Here is a 16774-nt window from a genome sequence, read left to right as displayed (position 1 = left end):
CTCCAGACGATCTTAGTGATCTTGATGGTTCGTAGGGGAGAATACGTTCGGAGAGGTAAACAGGGCCGGAGTCGTTTAGGGCTTTAAGTTTGAATACTTTACTCTTAACAGTGATAAGAGTTGTCTGGTGTTAGCACCAAGGCTGTGAGCCTCCCCTGGCCTGGGAGAGCCGCAAAACATCCTCACTGTGTACAACTGAGAGTTGTAAAAACCCTGAATTGTCAGTCACCAGTCATTCCAAGAGGACCGGAACCATTCATGAACTCCTTCCAGCTCTTGCTCGTCTTAAACCATTTTTCATTGCAGCTAACGTAAAAATACTGCAACTTTAAAAACTGAACTTCATTCTATTTTTAATTCTGCCTACTCTATCTCTTTTTCTATTGTGTCAAAGCTTAAGACTGGGTGGTTACCTGTAAATACACTCTAGGGCAGTGCTTCTCTACCCCAGATGTTTTGGCCTACAACTCCCAGAAATCCCAGACAGTTTACCAGCTGTTAGGATTTCTGGGAGTTGAATGCCAAAACATCTGGGGATCCACAGGTTGCGAACCACTGCTCTAGGTGCTTTTTTTCTAATTATACACACACACACACACTTTTTTATATTCAACACTCTCTCCCCAAAGGGACTTTTTTGGTCTGAGGAATGGAGCAAAATTACCGTATTTAAATACAAGGACAAAGCTATTTAAACACACATTTCTGTTAGATATTTTACTAATCTTGTTATTTGCTTGAAAGTAAAGTAACGATTTCCACTTGACATCAAGTCTAGTCGAGTCTGACTCTGGGAGATGGTGCTTATCTCCATTTCTACACTGAAGAGCCAGCATTGTCCATAGACACCCCCAAGGTCATGTGGCTGATATGACTGCATGGAGTGCCGTTACCTTCTCGCCAAAGTGGTATCTATTGATCTACTCACACTTGCATGTTTTCAAACTCTTAGGTTGGCAAAAGCTGGGGCTAACAGCAGGAGTTCACCCACTCCACAGAATTGAACTGCCGAGCTTCCAGTCAGCAAGTTCAGCAGCTCAGCAATTTAACCCACTGTGCCACCACTTGTTGGTCCTTTAATGCTGTTTTTATCTTTTGATTTTTATCTCAATCATTTTTCAAATGATTTCAACCCTCTTGCACCTCCATTTTACAAGACAGGAAGATATAAATATTTTAAAAGAAGGATACGGACAGGAACAGTGGGAGCAATTTCCAAGGAAGGTGGATGCCATGAGCTGTCATTCCATTATAGACAATTCTGCTCTAATCCGGGCAGTTAAATCTCACTTGACCACCTGGTTTAAGTACTCATCAGGGCCCACCTTCAAATTAACTCATGGCCATTCAGGGCACATTTGCAGAAGTTCTGCGTCCCTCATCATACACCGGAGCAAGCTACAATGAACGCGTGCTTTATGACTTCTCCCATGCTACACTTAGACCTCTGAAATTTAATTGGTTTGTTTTCCCCTAGCTCAGTATCTTTCTAACAGCAATTACTGGTTATACTGCTTGTGTGGATACTTTACGTGCACATTTTGTATAGCCTAAGCAGAGGCCAAACAGACTTACCTGACACAGACCAGTTATTTATTCACATTAAATTACAAACAAGCCCCATGACAATTTGTGGGCTGCTGAGCCACTGTCTTGACAACCTGAAACAGTGCCAGGACTCTAAGTAGCACCAAGAGACCAACTAATTCTGATGAGTTACATGTGTGCAACCAAGATGCATCCATTCCCAAGATGCAAAAAAACAATCAACTACCCTCTCTTGCTTGTTCTGCGTCAAGTGGACATTGGGGACAGGAAGACAGTAAAAGACAGCAGGAAGACTGGAGACAGTTCAGAAGATTGAAGCAGTTCTCTTCTGTACTTAACTACTGAGTTAGGAAATCGGTTTAACCTGAATTCTGAGGTAAAGTGAAACCCATGTAATTAAGGCACTTGACTAAAGAATCAGGACAATGGATTTGTTCCTCCTAGCCAATTATAGGCTTCCTGACTGACAGGTTGCAATCTTATGCATGTTGAACCAGAGTAAAACCTCAATGCACTCAGTAAACTATGAGAAGACTTTGTAAATCCAGCACAGCAGTACACTCCAAGTAGCCCAGTAGAATTGACATATAATAAACCTATTTTAGACAACTCTGCATTAACTAAGGGAACAGATTCATTCTGCAGAGCACTAGACAAGTATCATCTGGAATAGATGAATATATTTTTTTCATAACCACATAGCACTGCAATTATTAACTATGCATTGACAACAATTATGCAGATTGGGTCACAGACAGGACTGTGGGTCTTGCTGTTATTTTCAGAAGCAAAAAATAACAACAGAGACAGAACTGGGCTTCCAATTAGTTTATATTTAAATAGAAAGGAGAGCATATTATCAGTTGGAATCCCGTTGCAGCAAAAACAATAGGGTCTTGTGGAACCACAGAAAGTAAAAAAGTTGTATTCAGCATACATTCTTGTAGAGAGAAGCCTAGTCCATCAGTTAAATGTATTGAGCATCTCAGCAAGCAACTGATAGCTTACAGGCCACAAAAATACCTTGCTAGTCCTTGGGAGCTAAAGGTAAAGGTAGTCCCCTGACATTAAGTCCAGTCATGTCTGACTCTGGGGTGTGGTGCTCATCTCCATTTCTAAGCCGAAGAGCCAGTGTTATCCGTAGACACCTCCAAGGTCATATGGCCGGCATGACTGCATGGAGCGCCGTTACCATCCCGCCGGAGCGGTACCTATTGATCTACTCACATTTGCATGTTTTCGAACTGCTAGGTTGGCAGAAGCTAGGGCTGACAGCGGAAGCTCACGCCGCTCCCCGGAATCGAACCTACGACCTTTCGATCAACAAGCACAGCAGCTCAGTGCTTTAACCCACTGTGCCACCAGGGGCTCCAGGGGAGCTAAAACCCAACTTTTTTTGGGGGGGGAGCTAAAACCCAATTGTACAGAAGTTGATTATAAATTGTATGATTTTAACTGTATTTGTGTTTAGATTGGCTGCACTAATGCTGGAGCGGCCTAACTGAGAGGAGTGCGTTGCCATGGAGACGATGTAGGCTAGAGAGAGAAGTGGGAGGAGCTTAGAGGGGAGAGTTTGAAAAACGACAGTTAATGTTCAGTTAGGGTTTAGGTTTAGAGGAGTGAGCAGTCAGGAGTTAGGGTTTAGGTTTAGAGGAGTAAACAGTCATGAGTTAGGGTTTAGGTTTAGGGGAGTGAGCAGTCAGAAGTTAAGATTTGAGGGTGAGGAATTGATAGAAGAAAGATTAGGAGGTTGTAGCTGAAAGAGAGTGAATTGTAAAGCAAAGTTTCGAGGCTTTGGAAAGCCAGATTAAGTTACTGGAAGTTTCTTAGGCTAGAGAGGCTGATAAGGGAAACATAACCAGTATTCCGTTAGTCTAAAGAAAGGCTAAAGAATAAGCTTATTAAGTATCTGATCAGGGGAGGATCAGATAAGGGAGACATCCCTGTATTGGAACTTTGTTTTGTAATAAGTGCTTCACCTCAGGAAGATACTGTATAATCTGAAAGAGTGTAACATTCAACTAACCAAGCATTATTCTGAGTTCTATAAGAAAAGTTACAACTTGCAACCACACGCTTTGTGCTCAATAAACTTGTTAACTTTTGTTTGAAGACTGCCTCATCTCCATCAATTCTGCGTCCAGTGTGCCATTTCTCACAATATTATAACTTATCTCACGTGGTGACAGAAACGCAGGGGAAAGTGACCAAATAGATCTATATTCTAATCTCCAGTCACGCTACAATACATACAGTATAATTACTACTAAGTTAAGCAAAAAAAGCCAATGGGATTCTGGCCTGCATCAATAGGAGCATAGTGTCTAGATCTAAGGAAGTAATGCTACCCCTCTATTCTGCTTTGGTTAGACCACATCTGGAATATTGTGTCCAATTCTGAGCACCACAATTCAAGAGAGATATTGACAAGCTGGAATGTGTCCAGAGGAGGGCGACTAAAATGATCAAGGGTCTGGAGAACAAGCCCTATGAGGAGCGGCTTAGGGAACTGGGCATGTTTAGCCTGAAGAAGAGAAGGCTGAGAGGAGATATGATAGCCATGTATAAATATGTGAGAGGAAGCCACAGGGAGGAGGGAGCAAGCTTGTTTTCTGCTTCCTTGGAGACTAGGACGTGGAACAATGGCTTCAAACTACAAGAGAGGAGATTCCATCTGAACATGAGGAAGAACTTCCTGACTGTGAGAGCCGTTCAGCAGTGGAACTCTCTGCCCCGGAGTGTGGTGGAGGCTCCTTCTTTGGAAGCTTTTAAGCAGAGGCTGGATGGCCATTTGTCAGGGGTGATTTGAATGCAATATTCCTGCTTCTTGGCAGGGGGTTGGACTGGATGGCCCATGAGGTCTCTTCCAACTCTTTGATTCTATGATTCTATGATCTTAATAAAGGAAGAGGTGCGATTGAACAGCCTCCCTTCTAACTTGATGGTAAATTTGGTTCCTTTCAAATTGGTAGCAACAATAATCATCCCTAGGCTCCCCTGCTCCTGCGCACCAATTAAAATTTCAAAAACCAAAAGATACAGCTGAAGAATTTCCTGGGCATAGATATTGGACCCCTGGCCCAAAATGGCACACCCATTTGTTCAATTTGCACAATCTATTGTAAGTTACAGAACTCAACCCCCTATCACAGAATTTCTGCTTTTCTCTCTGTTCTGTAAACACACAGCTTTGGTAGTAACTCATTTAATGCATTATATACTTTATTTCCCCAAGAATTCACACAAAATTGCTGAAAGGTCTCTCTCACTGCTTCAATAACAACGCTCCCTTCCCATCAGCTTTCACTCCTCAACAAATCTTTTTACTGCCAGTAGCAAGACATAGCAGTAGAAAGTTGTTCTGTCTGTCTTCCTAATTCCGACAGCATTGAGCTACAAAAGCATTAAGTCTGTAGAAATAAAGTGCTCCTTGTGACAATTTGCACAGCGGTTCTTACCAGCTGAGCGAGTGCTACATATAGTAGAATGCTTTCTGTCAAGACAAGAAAAAAAGTGTTCGAGTTGTCCTTCACAGACTCCAGGTATTTGGGCTGCTATTTATTCCTCTGGGTTGGAAGTCCGTTCCAGAATGTCACCGCCAAATGAATATCTACAGACTTACCTCCAGGCAGTCGTTAAAAAGGAACAGCGTGACCTGCTCCCCTCTGTCACAGAGGTCATCACCAAGTGCCACCGTTTCCAGCCGCTGAATTAGACTTCGGTGAGATGACAAGAGGTTGGCCTTTGGGAAACAGAAGCTCATTAAAAAATAATAATCATAATTCAAAGGCTTGCCACATCAGCCAGAAATAGTAGCATACTGTTCTTTTAGCTTTAAAGATTTCCTAACACAAAAACATGTGTGTCTATGTACATGCACACAAACACACACATGTGAATATATAGTTGCTGTATAGTTAATTTATAGCATTATGAAAACTGGATAGAAGCCCATATCAGCACAGGTAATACATGCTAGTAGTTTCCCTCCAAAAATCTACTTTTTTTCCAAAAAAGTCACATATGAAAATAAAAAGGATAAAAGAAAACGATAAAAGTAATGTCCTCTCCTTCAAGCATTTCAACAGTTCCAAATCAGGAATCACCTCAGGATCAGAAAGACCAACATTATGTTCTCGCAAATACATCTGATTTTAGGAAAAAGGAGACAGGGAGAGGAGAAAAAGCCAAATTCTAACCATGTTTCATCTTTCCCACTTCTTTTCCTACCAAGTGCTCATCTAAACATAGCATGCAGAATCAGACCAAAGGTCTAATATTCCATCCCTGCAATAGCTATCCGATACCTATAAGAAAATGCACAAGTGGCACATGAATACGGCATCATCTCCTTCTTTGTGTTCCCCAAAAACTGAAACTTAGAGTCATACTACAATTTATTATCTATAGCAAAAAGACTATTCCAAACAGTTAAAGCACCATTACTTACTGGACAACCATCTACTTCATAAACAACATCAAAAATCTGCCTCTGTGCTTCGGTTTTCCTTTTATCTTCATTAATATGCCTGGAGGGGAAAAGCAAATAAGGAAAAGATTACAATCCCTGGGTTGAGATGCAGCTCAAAAAGTAAATTCAGATATTTGGATTTCAGATTAAGCGAGGATCAAATCTACCACTTCAGTTACGTGACGTTAGCTTTTGTTCAGTTAAGGAAAGTGGCATGATTCATGTGAACATGCATGTTATTTTCACAAAGTTTTCACTTGTGAATTAACCCCTCAGTAAATCATATGCCCTAAATCTAGACGACTGCGATTACTTATTTAGTTTTAACTAGCTGTGCCCTGCCATGCGTTGCTGTGGCCTATAGTAAAACTTATCAAAGTTGAAGTAGATACCTGGACTATTATGTGTGTGCAGCGGCGGGGGGAATGATGGAGCCTGGGGTTGCGCGCGTGTGTGCGGCGGCGGGGGGAGTGGGGTTGCGTGTGTGTGTGCGGCAGCGGGGGGAGTGGGGTTGCGTGTGTGTGTGCGGCGGCGGGGGGAGTGATGGAGCGTGGGGTTGCGTGTGTGTGTGCGGCGGCGAGGGAGTGATGGAGCGTGGGGTTGCGTGTGTGTGTGCGGCGGCGGGGTGAATGATGGAGCATGGGGTTGCGTGTGTGTGTGCAGCGGCGGGTGGAGTGGGGTTGCGTGTGTGTGGCGGCGGAGGGAGTGATGGAGCGTGGGGTTGCGTGTGTGTGCGGCGGCGGGGGAGTGATGTAGTGTGGGGTTGCGTGTGTGTGTGCGGTGGCGGGGGGGAATGATGGAGCCTGGGGTTGCGTGTGCGTGAGCGGCGGTGGGGGGAGTGGGGTTGCGTGTGTGTGTGTGCGGCAGCGGGGGGAGTGGGGTTGCGTGTGTGTGTGCGGCGGCGGGGGAGTGATGGAGCGTGGGGTTGCGTGTGTGTGTGCGGCGGCGGGGGGAGTGATGGAGCGTGGGGTTGCGTGTGTGTGTGCGGCGGCGGGGGGAGTGAGGTTGCGTGTGTGTGGCGGCGGAGGGAGTGATGGAGCGTGGGGTTGCGTGTATGTGTGGCAGCGGGGGGAGTGATGGAGCGTGGGGTTGCGTGTGTGTGTGCGGCAGCGGGGGGAATGATGGAGCCTGGGGTTGCGTGTGTGTGTGTGTACGGAGGCGAGGGGTGTGGGGTTGCGTGTGTGTGTGCGGCGGCGGGGGGGTGATGGAGCGTGGGGTTGTGTGTTTGTGGCGGCGGGGGGAGTGATGGAGCGTGGGGTTGCGTGTGTGTGTGCGGTGGCGGGGGAGTGATGGAGCGTGGGGTTGCGTGTGTGTGTGCGGCGGTGGGGGGAGTGATGGAGCGTGGGGTTGCGTGTGTGTGTGCGGTGGCAGGGGAGTGATGGAGCATGGGGGTGTGTGTGCGCGGGAAGCGGCGCGGCGGGGCTTGGAGTGGCCATGGCTTCTGCAGAGGGAACGTTGGCCGGAAGGCTGTGTGCGCGCGCCAGGGAACTTGCGGCTGGGCACCAATGCGCATGCTCAGTTGTTTTGCCGTTTTGTGAGTGTGTTGTTGTGTTGTTTTTCATTTTGAGTAGATATGTTTGTACCTTGTGGGTTGTGTTATGGGCATGGGAATTTTGGTTAAGTTTTGTTGGGTTTTTTTGAGTTTTGTTGTTTTGCCGTTTTGTGAGTGTGTTGTTGTGTTGTTTTTCATTTTGAGTAGATATGTTTGTACCTTGTGGGTTGTGTTATGGGCATGGGAATTTTGGTTAAGTTTCGTTGGGGGGTTGTGGAGTTTTGCTGTCCGGTTGAACCAACCTAACAGATTTATATATATAGATGCAACCTTTTCCCTAGTGGTACAGCATGACATGTTTGGCCCCTTCACACCACATTTGTATGTTTATAAAACCTGCAAAATAGGTTAGGCCTGGAGATTGTGATGGGTCCAAGATAAACACTATAATTCACTTCTCTTCACCCAATCAAAAATTCGAATCCAGTGGTTCCCAACCTTTTTTTGACCAGGGACCACTTTGACCAGGAACCACTCTCCAACCTTAGCACTAAAAGTGTTACGAATCAGTTTGTGGTCAACTTTAGATTCGGTGTGGTTATTTGGACTGCTGATTCAGAAAATTGCATTAGATCGACCACATCAGCTCTAGTTTCTGATACAGAACATATGCCATCCAGTAGACATCATCAGCTCACTCACAGAAAACCAAATTAGAAGTAGTATAAAATATGGTCCGCTATAAGAAGGCTGCAGACCATATTTTAGTTCTTGTGGACCACTGGTGATCCATGGACCACAGGTTGGGAACCACTGTTCTAATCAGTTTGCCATATTTGTTCTCCATTTCCCATCAACTATTTTTCACAACTTGGAAAAGGAACATTTATGGACTACAATTTATGGACTACAATTTCCAGAATGTCTGGAAAGTGTGGCCAAACTCTGCAACTCTCATAATATGTGTCAAACTTACTTTGGGTTATCTTCCCCAAAGAGCTTTCATTTACCATCCTGAAACTAGATATTTCAACCTTGGGTGTTGAATATCAAAATAATAAGCCATAAACCCTATAGTAGCACCGATTTTCTGTCTAGCAAGTATGTAGTGATCAACTTCTCACTATCCTTCTATATACTTTAAATTAGGGGGAGGCCAACTTCAATCTTGTAGGATCTGCTTTGTTTTAAATTAGAACCCCACGATCTGTAATCCATATCCAGGTGCAATTTGAAAAAAAATACATACTGAGAACTCAAACATCATTTCCAATTCAAAAACTGAAATGAAGTCAGCCTGGATTGGACAGAAGAGGTTACCAATGAACAATCTCAAATCAGACATTCTTATCTATGCATATCTCTCATGGGTCTCCCAGCAGACCTCTGTCTTCCCTCTTGCTAAAGTCTTGTGCTAGCTAAGGTCTAAAAAGTAACCCACATGGATGGTTTTGTCCAATATGTTATTCCAAAGCTCGTCATATTCATCTGAGCTTTTCTTGGCTTGAGTGAGAAAAGAAAAAGGTTCAAAACCTATCCTGCAGCCTTAAGGAAGAGAGCTACTTCTCTTACAGAAATAAGAAGTCTTTATTTGTCCCTTGCTACAAGATTCTCAACAGTAATGAGTACCTGTCTACGAAGCAAATAATCTCTCATTACAAAATGTATTATCGAAAGGACAGCCGTGTTAGAGGTAAGGAGTGCAGGTTTTCCAGGAGAATAAAACGCTCGGGGCCTGTTGTAATCACAGTCCAATTTTTTGGATGGAGCAGCAGCTCAGCTCCACATTTAGTTACTTCAGCACAAAAACAGTCCCATGCAAGCTATTCTAAAGGATCTAAAGTACTACTTACAAACACAAATTGGAAATATAACACAAGAAAAATTATATAAGGAATACATGCGTGCTCTACAGACAATATACAATATTCCCTAATGATATGAGTATATTTTTCTAGGCTGCATTGATGACGACCACTTACGTCATCACTTCCTTTAGTGACTCAATGGCTTTCTCAAGAGTCGCCTTGTCAGGATTGTCTTCTGCAGTATGTTTCCTGAGGTCTACAACAAGAAAATATCAAATTGGTATTGTTTTTTATAATGCTACAGCAACGTTGGACATATTACTGTAGAAGAGGCTGTTGAAAAGGCTGTATATATAGAAGAAAAAAATGTGTGACTGATTACTGCCATGTTGCTTTTAAATGCAAGATATGTCAAGTGAAAAAAAAACCCAATAAGCTCATCCATAATCTTTTAAAGTTGCCCCCATCTTTCATGGTAGTGAGGAGAAATTTGGATGTCACTGCTGATTTTTACAAATGCACAAACATGGCTTCCATCACTTCCAAAATAATTAAAAACCTACGTAGATATTTGAAGATCTGCAAAACTCTGCATCTTTCAGGCATATTCTAAAACCTGTTTTGGTAGCCCAAATTTAAATGCCAAATACCCCAATAACAGTTTTACTCATTCAAATTCAAATAAGTATTCAAAGACTAGGGATGGCACAGAAATGGCAGGCTAGAGAAGAAAAGCAGATACAGGAGCAAAGTCTTTCCATCTTTTTCCCCACTGAGCAATGGGACTTTTTGCTTTAAATATAGACTGATGGAGGAGGGGGACTCTATGTAATGACTATAAAATTATATCTCAGATCATTAAGGGCTATGATGATAATAATCTACCATACTGCACATATTTTGATAACATGGAACAGGAATGCTTTTAAAAATTACTGTCCCACTGCATTCTATCAGGCTTCTTAAGATACCCTTAGTAAAGGTAAAGGTTTTGTCTGACATTAAGTCCAGTCATGTCCAACTCTGGGGAGTGGTGCTCATCTCCATTTCTACACCGAAGAGCCAGCATTGTCCATAGACACCTCCAAGGTCATGTGGACAGCATGACTGCATGGAGCGCCATTACCTTCCTGTCAAAGTGGTACCTATTGATCTACTCACATTTGCATGTTTTCAAACTGCTAGGTTGGCAGAAGCTGGGGAAAATAGCGGGAGCCCACCCCACTCCCTGGAATTGAACTGCCAACCTTTCGGTCAGCAAATTCAGCAGATCTGTGGTTTAATCCGCGGCGCCACCAGAGGGCCCTTGTAAACCCCAATGAAATCAACACGATACCCTTGGAGAACATTGCAGTTTTAATTTGACTTACTTAATCCAGTGCTCAGCATAGCTGTGATGAAGCATAAGAGAACCGCCAACCTTTCAGTCAGCAAATTCAGGAGCTCAGCAGTTTAAGCCATTGCACCACCGAGGGCTCCTTAAAGATACCCTTAAATTGTTTCAAGCTTTAAACAGACTAGCTGTTATTTGCCAACAAAAAAAAACACCAGTGTTCAAGCACTCACCATCTGTATCAGAACTTGGTCAAATGCATACTAAATACATGGAAGTTATTACAGAAAGTTTGGCTCCAAAATGAAAGCAGAGTGAGATCTCAAACTCATTTGATCTCAAACACTAACAAAGTCCAATAAACAATCCTATACAATTACCGTTTAAAAGAAGAGCAACGCTAGGAAGCCTCTGAACAGGACGGATGAGGAGCTCTGCCAAACTCTGGCGGCCGCACTCTGGTTTAGCTTGATTTATCTGTTGCAAGCAAATGTATGGCATTATTTGTGACAAAGAAATATAGCTTTTATAATTTCAATCCTTGCCATTCCTAAGGGATACATTCTTAATTTTCTCCACTTCCTCAGTCTCCATTCCACATGTTGACAGGTAATTAAATCAGGTTTTAAAAGCCCACACCACTGACATGTTAATAAGCTGTTAATTGCTTGCTTGTGAATGCTATTAGATGTTTATATTCAGAACTGGCTAAATCAATATCTTGAAAGCATTTAGCACAATTGCAACATTACTATTTCCTTTTTCCTTCCCCCAGCAGGCAGTTTACTCATATCAGCACCATAGCTTCTGCCATATCTCCTTAAATGCTCTTTTAATATTTTGAAAAGAGAAAATGAAAAAAGACTCATCCACCCAGTGCCCACTTTTGGGATATTTTGAATTTCAAATAAAGGATTCTCAATATCGGGGAAACCAGGAATCTCCACAAGTTTTTTGGAAGCGTGATCCTTTTGGAGATTAATTGGAATTCAAGCAATTTGGAATAAGCATAACCTATTGGAAAGGCATGATCTTGTTAGAGACTGTAACCTTTTTATAAAGTATGATCTTCCTGAGAAGAAGTTAAAAACCCACTTGGGTCAACCTTCTCCTTAGTGGTAAATAATATTCACTAGTATTCATACAATGCAAATCAGGCTTCTCAGCTGTTAAGACTGATATACCTGATTATCTCTCTGAACTGTTAGGAACAAAGATATGCCAATGCATAAAATATATAGCAGACCTTCAGAAGTGTTATTTCAGTTGCCCAAAAATATATTATCTACTCTCCCATAAAATATATTGTTTTGAAATCATGCTCTACAAAGACCAAAAATAAAGTAGCATTTGTTAAAAGTGAACATAGTTGAATTACTTACAAACGTCATGTATTTAACATACAGGTACATTACTTTCATGTTAACTCACGAATATATCAACTTCTGTACTATACTGTACTATACATCTGCTGACTGTAATATACATCTGCTGCAAACAGAATCATATATTAACTAACATCTCACTGCAGCATACTGACTATACTCCTGCTCTGACATCAATAGACTTCACTGACTTCTAACTTCCAACTGACTTAAGACTCAAACGACCTCTGACTTAACTGACTTCTGATTGAAAAGCATTATAAAATGGAATCTCACTCTGAACGTTCTTGTTATATCCCGAATAGACTACTGCAATGCACTTTACGTGGGGCTGCCTTTGAAGACTGCCCGGAAGCTTCAACTAGTCCAACGGTCGGCAGCCAGGTTGCTCACTGGAGCGACGTACAGGAAACATACAACTCCTTTCTTATGCCAACTCCACTGGCTACCGATCAACTTCCAAGCACAATTCAAAGTGCTGATTTCACGTCGCTCCCCGGATTTGAACCTGCGACCTTTCGGTCAACAAGTTTAGCAGCTCAGCGGTTTAACCCACTGCGCCACCATAATAGATACAGGTTTTAAAATTTAGTCCTAATTTTAATCTTATGAGAGTTGAAACAATGAAAACTAGTTGAGTCAGTATTTATAAAAGGGCCACTGACTCAATGGGCCTTCTCCAGTTAGAATTTTTGCCCAGATCTCTTCTACATGTTTTCACTACAGAACAAGAAGGAAAGGTTTTGTTTTAATATACTTATTTCTTCTGTGCTCAACATTGTCATTGTTTGTCTCCATCTCTACAGTAAAGTGGAGATGGCACTCTACATTAGAGGTCAGAGAGAATGAAACAAATAGAAAACCATTACCTTCAGGAAAGCGTGAAACCTTGGTTTCTGTTTTTCACACTTGGTAATGGTTTCCTTGCTCATTTCAAAGAAGTTCACAAATGGAGGGTACGTTTTCAGCAAGTCTCTTGACTGAAAGAATGAAGAATGTTCATTTACAACAAAGTGCAAAAAGATACCATTAAGAAAACAGGGGCTTCAGAGCAGCTGTAACTATTGGTGCTTCTCAGCAAACAGCCTTAAATATACCCTAAAGAAAATGAAGGCATATATGGCCGTCCAAATCCACAAATTTTGAATTCGCGGATTCAACAATACATTACCTGAATTTTAAAGAAATACCAAAAGCAAAGCTTGATTTTTACCATTTTACTTCACAGGGACACTATTTTATTTCACTGCTGTATATAATGGGACTTGGGTATCCATGAGGGGTCTTGGATCCAACCCCAATGGCCCAAATTGGCCAAAAGATTCTATCACAACTGCCAATATTTTGGTGATGCTGTGCCACACTGATGTTAGTAAGGAATGTGGTCAATCCCACATGTTGCTGTGAGTCACTGAGATGCAGAGGGATTGGGTATCCCACAGAGAAAACTATACTTAAAGTTTTTATACAAAGATCCAAATACACTTGGGTGTTCTTCCCAATGTCCTCTCCAGTACAAAGGACCTTTTTAACATTTGAAGCTCGAATTAATTTGCTTAGGAAAGCAATCCTGTTATATTCCACAAAGAAGCTTTGCTTAATCAGACGATCACCAAAGGCTTAAAAACTGAGCTGCCAGTTTACATTGCTCCTGCATTCACGTATATAATAGAAGCTATCAAAAAAAAAAAAAAGCCAATTATTCAGACTATAAAATCACATATATTAGAGTGGCCCCTGTGCAAACAACTAGAGCAAGAGTCCTCAAACTTTTTAAACAAAGGGCCAGGTCATGGTCCCTCAAACTGTTGGAGGGCCAGATAATAATGTGAAAAAATATGAATGAACTCCTATGCACACTGCACATATCTTAGTTGTAGTGCAAAAAACACTTAAAAACAATACAATATAAATCATTAGTATTTCAATGGGAAGTGTGAGCCTGCTTTTGGCTGATGAGATAGGATTGTTGTGTGCTTTCAAGTAGTTTCAGATTTAGGTTGACCCTGAGTGAGGGCCGGGTAAATGACCTTGGAGGGACGTATCAAACTCCCGGGCCTTAGTTTGAGGACCCCTGAATTAGAGCATTGAACATTTTCTACGGACATTCCCATGGTGAAACATGTAGCCTAAGTATCCATTTTATAAACCCAACACTAATAAATTTAGGTCCAAGTGAGGGCGAAGTTCACAGTGCTTATGAACTGGAGGAACATTATGAATCATGTAAGTCATCTCCTTCAAACACTACAATGCTCCAAAGATAGATAGCATCTCAGGGATGTCTACTATTACAAAAAAAATCCACAGACGTGTTGATTTAAAAATAGTTCACAGCTAGTATAAAGAAATTACATATTTGAGGATGACATCGCCAATGCTTTTGCTTTCAGTCCAATTTATCATCAGGTCTTCAAGGTCCTCCTGTAACACAAATATGAAATAGTGGTCATTTTCTTCAAGTGTTTACAGTTCCCTAAAATGGAATTTTCAATTAACATTCTGCCCATGTGCTACTCTTAGGTGACTTTTCATCTGATGCCACATTTAGAGGCAAGGCATATAAAAAATAAGCTCTATTAGTTTTAGTGTTGAACTTAATAAGAGTGCATTTGAAGGTGTTCACTTACTAGATACTGTACTAAATACTAGATCAATGTGTGTTACAGAATGCTAAGCTTCCAAATATAAGACCAGGATTTTTTTTTTTTTAAAAAATCATCAGCTATCAAAATAAATATTTTAGAAATAATTTGTAGAACACTAGAATTTTCACAATACACCTGCATAACCATGAAAATTATTTTATTTATGAATCATGCCTTCTATTTCTAGAGGGTGTAGATGGTAGCATTCAGAAAACTACCTATGCACAGGTACCTATGCACTACCTAGAGCCCTCACCTATGTGCAAAGAACGTGTGCACATAGAAGGAAAATCCATGAAGCTTTCCCTTTAACTACTGTCATGGCACCCTGGGACTCCCACTCTCTCCACAGTGGCTATCAACCTGGATCACCACCACCATCAGACTGGCTTACAGCCTGGCAGGCCGGGTTCATCCCACTTTGGTCAAGGGCCAAACCTCACTGACCTTTGTGTCTCACTACAAAATCGACAGAGCAGTCCTGTTTTCCTGTGGGGCATGATTCCCACCTCCAGGTTAGTAGCTTGCTATTCACAGAAACCACAAAGGATGGATTGCTTATCTGTAACAGTGTTTCTTCGAGTAATCATCTGTGAAATTCGCACATCCCTGCCCACCTTCCCCGCAGTTATCATACCTTGGTATCCATGGCCTTAACTGCAGTTAAGGAACTGTGTTAGCCCGTTCCACTGGCTATTTATGACAAATGGAAAGTGGGCGGGATACCGCCAAAATGTTACCATTTTTAACATCTAGAGCAGTGGTTTTCAACCTGTGGGTCCCCAGATATTTTAGCCTTCAACTCCCAGAAATCCTAACAGCTGGTAAACTGGCTGGGATTTCTGGGAGTTGTAGGCCAAAACACCTGGGGACCCACAGGTTGAGAACCACTGAGTCCAAAACTGTCTGTGCATGCGCGAGAAGACCCATATGTTCGCCATTCACAAAGAAGAAATCAAAAAATCCACTTGAATAAAAAAAATTGTATTTCACAGTATGGTCCAACCCATATGTGCACCTTTCACAAAGAAAAAATAAAAAAAAATCCACTTGAATAAAACAATTAAATATTTTTTCCCAGTATGGTCCAATCCATCACTTGGGAGGTAAGTAGCAGAGGAGATTCATTAGATTACCTTTATCTTGATGTGTACATCAAGGATGTCAGGAATGCTTCCAAAAATGGTTTTGATTTCTTCTGATGCAAGGATGGGGCCACCAAGCTGTCCTTCCTGTTCCAAAGGCACTTGAAAGACCTGGAAAAAAAAGATAACAATAAACATAATAAAATATTCTTATTTGGGCTGAGATAGTTTGGACAGATTCACACCTTCTGCAGAAGATGCATTTCTTGCATATCGATCAATTAGAGTCTCCTGGGCCAAATCTGTCACATGATGCCTAACATTCTAGACCAGACACGTCCAAAGTCCGGCCTAGCGTCCAAATACAGCCCTTGTTCAAATTTCCACCAGCCCTTTCTCTTCAGGTTTCCCTCCCTTGCTTCTTTCCTTCTTCCCACCCTCCCTTTCTTGTTTTCTTCCCTATATTTCTTCCTTCCTTCTTGGGGATCAGAGCCCAGAAAAAGATGGACTCCTTGGGAGGAAAGAGAGATGGTGGCCTCTTTCGTCCCTCCACCCCGATTAAGCATCGCCTTTTCCTTGGGTGGCTCTAGCTTGAGCATCCTGTTCCAGTGGCCCCTTATCTCTCTCTCTCTCTTCCCCCACAACTTTTTCTTTATTTCTTTGCAAAGGAAGGCTCCCCAATTGCCCTGCTTGCCCCAGGCATTCGCTACTGTTGCTGCATGGTCAGGAGGCCGGGCTCTGAAGGCCAAGTGCCTGCCTGGCTTCTCTCCTGCCCTTCCTTATCTGCACCGCCTTCAACCCCGCATTGCTTCCCTGCAGTTTCCACAAACGCTGCCCTTTGCTGGAGCTCCTCCCTTGAGAAGAAAAGGGGGGAACCAGGTAGCAACTATAAACACCCCTGCCACAATCAAAGCTCTCTTGACAGATGGCCATGCCATCTCTGCTGAAAAACCTCCAGAGAAGGAGACTCCACCAGACTCTGAGGCCGCTGTCCAAAATGACTT

The 16774-nt window shown here is 42.3% G+C and overlaps 1 protein-coding gene and 1 long non-coding RNA gene across 9 annotated transcripts in view; one reads left to right on the top strand and one right to left on the bottom strand.

The window, feature by feature from the left end:
- The window catches only part of ECT2 (epithelial cell transforming 2), a 63382-nt gene that overhangs the window by 22826 nt on the left and 23782 nt on the right, over positions 1-16774 (bottom strand). For all 8 annotated transcript variants that reach the window (XM_060767513.2, XM_060767517.2, XM_060767515.2 and 5 more), the window contains 7 exons: positions 15822-15941; positions 14393-14461; positions 12907-13017; positions 11033-11129; positions 9494-9575; positions 5999-6077; positions 5171-5290 (listed from right to left, as the gene is read on the bottom strand). In XM_060767513.2, the coding sequence (XP_060623496.2) occupies positions 5171-5290; positions 5999-6077; positions 9494-9575; positions 11033-11129; positions 12907-13017; positions 14393-14461; positions 15822-15941 (678 nt within the window). The remainder of the gene's footprint in view (positions 1-5170; positions 5291-5998; positions 6078-9493; positions 9576-11032; positions 11130-12906; positions 13018-14392; positions 14462-15821; positions 15942-16774) is intronic.
- Positions 2965-3660, top strand: LOC137096666 (uncharacterized). The gene is made up of 2 exons (XR_010909609.1): positions 2965-3187; positions 3260-3660. It is a non-coding gene; the product is annotated as an uncharacterized lncRNA (long non-coding RNA).

The sequence above is a fragment of the Anolis sagrei genome, chromosome 3, assembly GCF_037176765.1.
Source record: "Anolis sagrei isolate rAnoSag1 chromosome 3, rAnoSag1.mat, whole genome shotgun sequence".
Taxonomy (NCBI): domain Eukaryota; kingdom Metazoa; phylum Chordata; class Lepidosauria; order Squamata; family Dactyloidae; genus Anolis; species Anolis sagrei.
The sequence above is the reverse complement of the archived record's forward strand: the minus strand, read 5'-3'. Positions and strand labels throughout refer to the sequence as shown.